At 44.3% G+C, this 8,674-nt stretch overlaps 1 protein-coding gene across 4 annotated transcripts; it reads right to left on the bottom strand.

Moving 5' to 3' along the window:
* Window positions 1-4,755: 4,755 nt before the first annotated feature.
* On the bottom strand, window positions 4,756-8,120 carry LOC131883819 (transient receptor potential channel pyrexia-like). Of its 4 annotated transcripts, XM_059231397.1 has the most exons (5): window positions 7,962-8,119; window positions 7,401-7,518; window positions 7,172-7,302; window positions 6,752-6,916; window positions 4,756-6,577 (listed from the first exon to the last, which is right to left on the bottom strand). In XM_059231397.1, exons 3-5 carry the CDS (start codon window positions 7,209-7,211, stop codon window positions 5,016-5,018), a joined length of 1,767 nt encoding a protein of 588 aa, XP_059087380.1. In that variant the 5' UTR covers window positions 7,212-7,302; window positions 7,401-7,518; window positions 7,962-8,119; the 3' UTR covers window positions 4,756-5,015. The 4 variants fall into 4 exon arrangements, with proteins under 4 accessions (XP_059087380.1, XP_059087381.1, XP_059087383.1 ...); XM_059231398.1 differs by lacking the exon at window positions 7,172-7,302; XM_059231400.1 differs by lacking the exons at window positions 7,172-7,302; window positions 7,401-7,518 and having other exon boundaries at window positions 7,962-8,120.
* Between the last annotated feature and the right edge of the window lie 554 nt (window positions 8,121-8,674).

Raw genomic sequence — 8,674 nt, 5'->3', positions numbered from 1 at the left:
TGTATAAACATCATATACAAAAATCGATACAAGAATAAAAGAATGAAGTGGTCAAGAATGATAAAATAATTGACAAGATTGTGATATCACAACAAAGATGTCTAGAATTGGGTCAGTGTACATGAAAAAGTGAAGAGGGGGATTGCAGATAGTACATAAAGAGGTGGGTAGAAGTAAATGATTAAAATCTTTGTTATTGCAGTAGTGTGGGTGGGTGAGATTGAGCAGATCTTTTGTCAGCTCCCGTCGTTGATGGCATTTGGCCGGAGCCTGACAAAGGTGCGTGACCCCCAATACTCCAATGGGATATCGGGACAAGGACAATAAGGTGTAAGCAAGTCCTTGACCGAGAAGGACATCTTGTGCCCAGACATAACCTCCGAAAAGGTCAGGTTCACAACACTGTTGGACACTAACCTTGCCAGCCCGATGGTGAGGGGCTCAGTTTCGCATAGAAAATGCATCCATGCATTAATGACATATTGGGGCACGGAAAGGTATCGCTTGAGGAATTTGGTGAGGTTACATTGCGGGATTTCAGGGCGGATTGGGTAGAGTTGGGAAGCCAAAAGTGAAGGCCGTGAAGAAAAATTGGGGTAATATAGATTCGGAAGAGTTAGATGACTATTGGAAGGGGAAGATTCTTGAAAGGAGGTCGATTGCAAATGTATTCGATCCTGGCCCTAGCCTTGGTTTTTGTGGAGTGATCGGTGAAAGAGAGTTGGGTGGAGAAGGTGAAACCGAGTTGAAGAACTTGACGATTTCAATCGGACTATTGTTGATATGAAAGGAGGTGGGAGGCAAACGACCTTTATGGAAAACCATGACCTGTTGGAAATGGAATCTGCACTTGATGAAAAGGTAGAGTAGAGTTCCAGATATATTGTTCCGTCATCTGATAACAGTCTAATGTGCTCTCTGCTCTTGGTTGGTGCACATTGAACGCCTATAAATGGCCGATTTTTATGAATAAAGTTACAGTAGATATACACTCATCTTCGCCTCAACTTGAATTACAACAGGCTATGTAACCTCAACGATGTACTTCTGGTTCCGGATTTAACGTTCAACTTGGTCAGCGTGTCAAAGGCTTCTGAGCGTGGAGTGATTTCCAGTTTTTCAGAGTACATCGATTCCCTGAAAAACTGGAAATACTCCACGCTCAGAAGCCTTAGACACGCTGACAAGTTGAACGTTAAATCCGGAACCAGACGTACATCATTGAGGTTACACACCCTGTTGTCCTTCCAACCATGGTCATAATCCTGACACGTCCATACCAAGACGCAGTCACTCTCCGTCCATCACCCAGAGTGATCTCTAGAGATCGATCAAGACGTTAAGGCTCTCAAAAGACTTCCTATTCTTGCACATATGACAAGTTGCACCAGAGTCCACAATCAGAGAGTCCACAAGAGTCCACACAGAGCCCACAATGAGGCGAATTGAGGCGAAGACACTAGAACTTTCACCGGAAACCACGGTACACGCAGACACATGATGTGCAAGTCCAAATTCTTCCCCTTCAAAACGATCCCCAACATGAGCCCCATCCACCTGGCTCTGCGAGTCTTCAACTGAACGTTTTTGAGAAGGACAATTCTTCCGAATATGACCAAAACCACCACATCGGAAACACCTCCATCCTTCTTGACGAGCTGCAAGGCCATTTGCAGCCTCATTTGTTCGGTCAGAGCTCTCAGATTGCTTCTTCTCCTCACTCAACAATCGCTCGGTTACCGCTTCCCAAGCCGGGACCTCTGGATGACTTTCCAGTCCAATGGTTAGAGTGTTGAACCTCCAAGGAAGACTTGCCAGCAGACAAACTACTCGTTTTTCGTCATCAACCGAACTTCCAATGACGGCCAATTCATGAACAATTTCCACCATCTTCCTGATGTGCTCTTGCACAAGGCCATGATGCTTTTCCAAACGACACAGAAACAACCGGCGTCTAAGTTTCAGCTTGTTCGCCCATGTTCTCTTCTAGAATTGGTCCCGCAAGAGGTTCCACACCTCCTTTGGATCCGTCGGGTCACCTACCAGGTTCCACACTCAGGAGGATAATTGCCAATGCCCTGTCCCTCCTGGCCTGAAACTTTTAGCTTGCCTCCACTTGGGTTGAATCCGGGGCAATGTCTACTCCAGACACAATGCCCCATAACGAACATCAAAGAGGTGAATCAGGGTATGGTTCACCATGGAATCCTCGGAATCGTTGGAGACCGTCTGTCACAGGACATGTGAATTCTGGTGTTCCCGTGAAATGGAACGGAACCTGTTTGATTCGGAGATCAAGGCTTCAACGAATCGATGGCGAGAAGACAGCTGGACACGGCCCTTGAGGCAAGCATCATCAAGTGAGGTTGTGTGTTGGAAATGGATAATCTGCACTTGATGAAAAGGTAGAGTAGAGTTCTAGATATATTGCTCCGTCATCTGATAACTGTCTAATGTGCTCTCTGCTCTTGGTTGGTGCACATTGAACGCCTATAAATGGCCGATTTTTATGAATAAAGTTACATTAGATCAGACCGTTCTCTTGGCATTAATCGTGGAGAGCATTGATGGCATTTTGTAATTCCACGGCTGAATCAGCAAAGAGAACCAGAACATCTGCATTCTGGAGATATTGAACCCGAAAATGGTTGATGACGGGGCCGTGGTGTGTGAGGACTTCGGGCAGGTCGGATACATAAAAATTGAATAGAATTGGCGATAGTGGATCCCCCTTTGGAGGGCCAATGGAAGTGAAGTAGCAGGGGCATAGGTCCTCACCAGAACGAATGGAGCATCTGAGTCTCGCAAAGACGTTAGACAGCAGAACACAGATTGAAAGCGGAACTCCCCACACTTGGAGTTTGAGGAATAACCCCGTTTGGTTCACCCTGTCGGATGCTTTGGAAAAAATATGCAAAGCAGGCCGATGAAGAGAGCAGGTTCTCCACTTCCAACCAATGGTGGACTGACTCGCGCTCCGCAGAGACTTTTGATATCGCATATTGTTCCCAAGTCTCTGGAGTTTGGCTCGTTTTGGCATATCGCAGTTTTTGAACCCCTCAGCTCTTAATTGTATGGTTTGAGCCACAGGGTCTTGAGTCCTCCACTCCTCTGCACTGAGAAAGACTCTTGGAATTCTTGGGAAATGCCTGAGGCCACTGCAGCTGGATTGGTCACGATCTCGTTGTTGATGAATAGCAGCAGGGCCTCGAGTTGAGCCGCGCACTTCTGTACATTGACCACACATCTCCCATTTCGAGTCACGCCCAGATGATGGAAATTTCTGAGCATCTTGAAGGTGACTGAAATCGGGAGGTGATCAGAAACGGCCAGTGGATGGACGGAACTGACCTGAGATGGAATATTTTCTAATATGAAAGCATCGTCAAGTACAGAGGTCAAGTACTCGTACAGAGGGAGTAGGTGTGTGTTGGGACTCCCGGGTCGGAGCTCAAAGTGATTCTCCATTGGCTCAGGGTCTGGGAGAGCTCGGAGAATTCACTCGAGTCAGGACGGATGTTGAAGTCACTACTACTGATGATTGCTCCAAATTCTTCACCTTCTGAATATTGGATGTGAGATCTAAGATGAGATCATCATAGTCCGTGGTTGGCTGATTGCAAACGCCCATAATGGTGAAGCCTTGGGCGTCCACGGCAATGTGATGAGGAGAGGACGAGAGAAGGGTGGGCTCAAAGCATTTGGTAATATAGTGCTGGGCCGGCCACGCCCAGTGAGTTTCCTGACTTGGACCACGAAGCCCTGTTTGCCAGGAAAGCAACTCTCGTGTTCCTTCTCGGTGACCCACGTTTTGGATTAGAAGGTGGAGGGTGTCCTCGGATCTTGTCGAGACACCGTCCACCTCCAGCCACTCGCAATGAATTCGCGCGTCCATGGCAGTTGAGGAAGCAGGCCGACACCGGTTGATTCCCTCCTCTCCGCTTGTTCATCCGCTGTTGCCGCCGATGTTGATTCCTCGCGATATCGAGTTGTTCAATTCGATCTCGAAAAGAGAGATCATTTTGTCCCTTGATGGGGGGATAGGGAAGGTATGATTGGGAAGGGGAAGAGGGTTTGAGAGCTAGAAGCTCACGTCTTGAAAAAGACGTGGGTCAGGAAATAAGGGAAGAGGAAGGATTGGGAGGGAGGTTCACTGAACGGTTGTAATCACAGATTCACAGGGGGCCACTATTCGTGGGCGTGGCCAACTTACTAGTATCACAGAAGGAACTGTGTCATCAACTTAAAATCACTAAAAACAATATTTAAGTCGGAGGAGTAATAAAGCACTCCTAAGTGAAAAATCATATTTTCAAGCATCCTGTATGAAATGATGGTCGAGGACAAAGTAGATGAATGGTCTCTAAAATTAATAGTATCATTGCATGAGAATCTAAGGCAATTGGATACAATTAACTTACTTTGTAGTTCATAGAAAAATTAAAATGCACCTTGAGTTGCCTATCAGTGCCCATCAATACCCTAACAAATTTCAATTAACACAACATCAAATAAAGGTGCAACCACGGTAAGCATTTCATAAATCATTAGCCATGTTTCAAAATTTGACCACGGCCCCACCCACTGACGGAGACGGTGGCGGTGGCGGCGGCATCATTATCATTATCATCCTTGCCTAGCTAATTCTATATCTAAAAAAAAGTCGAAAAGCCATATTCAATTTACCCGTGTGTCTTTATCTCGATCGATTGTGTAAAGCACTTAATGGCCAAGATTTTTGTCAAATTTAAAGTGTTTATGTGTGAGTGTGAATGTTGTGGTTTAGGCAACATAGAATTATGTAATTCACATGATGTACAGTGTTCACATACTGTAAATTTCGCATTGTAAACGCCTTCGCCGAGGGTCAGTGGATCCTTTGAATGGCGTCGATCAACTTGTTCATAACTCTAAGGCAGGCCAGGCCGGTTTCAGGAGTGTTCTCCAAGATTACCGCACACACACTGACATGCTCTGGTAATGAAATGACGGCGGAGGCTTGGTTTTTGAAGTGTTCATTTGCATCTTTCCATGCTCCCATCGATCAAGATTTCAGCCAAAGCAGTGAATACATTCGTACTGGATTGTGCCAAACGCTGTTTGTTTTGTCGCCCCAATCTCATCATGGCGTTGGTCATGTCTTCAACGTACCTTTCCTCTGTCGAGCCAGTGGTCAAGTCTTCGATTTCTTTCAAAATGCTTCTTTTGTGAACGATTAGTTTCAAATCTTTAGCAATTTGAGATCGGATCTTTCTTGCGTCACAATTACACAAGTTGTGGGCACAAATCCGCACCTGGTTTGAAATGCGCAGACGTCCTCGAATTTGGGAACAACACCGGAACACATAATCCAAAAGACTATCAATGTGTACCACATGTTGGGCCTTGTTCACCAACTCTTGTAATCGAGCTTGCTCTTGAAGTTCGTGGATGTCCGAGACAATCAAAGCAACGATTAAGTTGATCAACACCAATGAGCCCATAACTGCCAAAGATACTAAAAGTACCATGGTGAACATCAACGAATACTTATCTTCGGAGTGGGCATCATACATTTGTGTGAATTCAAATTCGCCAAATACCATCGTGAGAGTGCGCACAAATGCTTTCAGAGGATTTTGAAAATAATGGTCTTCTTTGTCTTGGAACATGATGAAGAACCCGAAGGAGTATCCCACAACCAGGACCAGGAAATTACTCAGACTTCGGGCCAGGCGTCTTATGATGCTGTAAAACATTAGACTAATACTGCCCCCCAAGAACGGATAGCGGCCCATGAGGAAAATGAGCTGGAGGTAACCTAAGGTGATTCCAAAGGCCGACACCCACTTCAAAGCACCCATATCACTCTGGACTCCGAGGCCAATGCTGGCCAAGATCAAAACAGCGAGTTCGAGGGAATTCTCCAATTCCCGAAAGTACTGTCGCCCACCTAAAGCATAGCACTGAAGTATTTCTTGCGCCAAAAGGAGGAATATGGACACGGCCATGATCACTTCGACAACGCAAGTCCAGTCGAAATGCTCATTGTTTGAGGTCAAACATTGAAGAAAGCTACGCTTCACGAAAGGTTCTTCGTCGGAGTCGGTGGCGACCTCTTGAAAATCGGATGGAAATACAATGCGATTGTTTTGCACTGTTAGGTCACTGAGCTTGACCGATCGATTTCTGTCTTGCCTATAAAACATATTACCCAGAAACAACGAGTAGGACAATAGGAAGATGAAATAGATGGCGAAGTTGATCATGACCAAGTTCTTGATCTTCCTCCATTTCAGATCTAGAAAAGTTTCCATCACCGGATGCTTGAGCACTTCCTTGGCTGGCGTGTTTTTGAATTCCAACATATCTTTCACTACATCAATCTGGTTGGCATCTTCGCCTCCCGCCAAAATTGGACTCAAATCGATTTGAACTGCATACTTGGGATCATTCTCGTCTTCCATTGTGGCTGAAACGCACTCATCCAACACATCTAGAAGGATTTGGTCACCATTCGTGGTGTTCTTTAAGACGGAATAAAAAACTGTGTGCGAGGTGGGATTTTTTCCTTTTCTTTTTAGAGATATCCTGTCGCCTGAAACAATGAGAGGAACCAAGATGAGGGAGGATCCGGTATGAGGAGATTTTGAGCTCGGCGGACAAAGGTCTCGGCTTTAGTTCTAGGTACAGAAATGCCACTCTGAGATTTTTTGGGGTCCAGTGTAGTTTAGGCCAATTGTCAGGAACTTCATGTGCATTATGCACTTACCCAGCGAAACACTCCTTAGTTTACTCCTGATATTCGAGTGATTGTTGCTTCTTAAGAATTCATCCCAATCCGTATCTGTGACTTTTTCGATTGGATCGCTCGATTGCGCTTCACCCTTTTCATCCCCACCCATGATGGCAGCAGGCATAACTTTGCTACTCTCATCTGAAAGCAAAGCAAGGAGAATGAGTCTGTAGTGGAACTTGAATATGTATTAGAACATAGAATAACATGAGCTCCTGAGTGCAAATAAACAAAAGAATCGTAAAGCCAAGTTGTTCATAGCAACATTAAACTCACGGTATTTCTTCCAATATTCACAACTAATTGGGTTTTCTACATCTTGAACAGTAAGAAACGTAGGAGCAAAACTGGCATAGAACGAGGACATCATGGTATAATCACCAAAATCCAACTCACGCTCTGAACGGGATTGACGAGAGAATCGAGATCCAGTCATTAATATTAATTCAGTATAAATGTCACATTGAGAACAGTTTCAATGAACTTTATTGCATGTTGAGCTCCCCGTCGGCTGATTATCGATCAATCTAGTATGATTTGGGATAAAAGTTAGCGCTTTGTTTTCCATTGGATGATGATTGATTTTGAAATTTTATTTGCGAAAAAAAGAAAAATATTCGCTTACCAAGGACCAAGGAGTATTGTTGGTTGTGGTGCATTCTTTTAACTGAGTTTCCAAACCATCCGACAAGCTGCCGGCCAAAACAATCTCCCTATCTCACTCTCGCCAGCGGAATCATTACCTGGAATGTTGTGCAATGACGAAATTGTAAGACCACTTCTTTATCGCCATCTTGTGCTGATTTAGCAAAACAAAGAATCACCAAGTCGAAACCATAGCAAGACATTTGATGGCAAAATAACAAGTGCCGTTAAGGTTGTGTTAGTCGTTCCTCTCAAGTCTGAAAAGTTTCATATTTCTTTCACAGGGCACAAGAAAAGAAGAAAAGGCCATTCTTAGACTGGGCATTAGCTAGAAAAAAAGTCTGAAATAAATGTTTGCCAATAAAATGCCAACATCTAAGGACTAAACCCTGTCGTGATTATCACATCAGGTGCGCAAGATATTCGACGATTTTTCACCAACAAACTAAGAGGTGTGGTCATTTTCTCATTTTATTGTTGTTGTAAGTCTATTGGACTTTATGTGAATCTGAAGTGTCCGCTAGTCAGGGACCTGAATTACCTGTGTCTCTCGAAGGTAGTCAGCCAGTTGAAAACTTCATTGAAGTGCGAAGCTTCTAGAGCATGGCATCGACGTTTTCTGCGAGTGGTTTATTTTCTTCAATTGAACCTTGACTCAACCTAACAGCTCTTTCCTTCCAAGAGGATTCCTCCCACCAGAATTCATGAGGTATGCTTACCTATGCCGACAAGGCAGGGCTCAGGGCGGAATATTTCTGTGCATTCAAAACAAGTTGAGCTGCCACCAACCTCACGACGTTTTGAAATCCAAATAGCTCTTAACATTCTGCGAATCGCCATGGCGTCGTCCAATCACGATCAATACAGACTAGATTGAATACAGTTATGGCTCAAAACAGAATTACCAAAGCCATTGACCTTGTGAGAAGTAATAGGTCCTTGAGATTTCTTGAAGTTGGCGCAAAACTATTTGTGGTTCTATTCACCAAAATATGTGTCTCTAAATTTATCCTCTAATCCCTTAATAGGCAATACGCACCATGACTGATGACAACATATATTTGTACATATCCATATATGCACACTTATATGAAGTTCTTCTACATCCAAAAGGCGTGGATGCAACTACACTCTGACATGAAAGTAATTGCCGGTTGCGATTTCATATTATGATCAATGAGTGATTTATTCAAAGTTTTGAGTAGCTCGTGTAGCCCCCTTGTTTCTCGATTACTTTTTGGATCCTGCCTAGCA

This window comes from Tigriopus californicus, chromosome 7, assembly GCF_007210705.1.
Source record: "Tigriopus californicus strain San Diego chromosome 7, Tcal_SD_v2.1, whole genome shotgun sequence".
Classification (NCBI taxonomy): domain Eukaryota; kingdom Metazoa; phylum Arthropoda; class Copepoda; order Harpacticoida; family Harpacticidae; genus Tigriopus; species Tigriopus californicus.
Note: the sequence above shows the minus strand (reverse complement) of the source record. Positions and strands in the feature narration are given on the sequence as shown.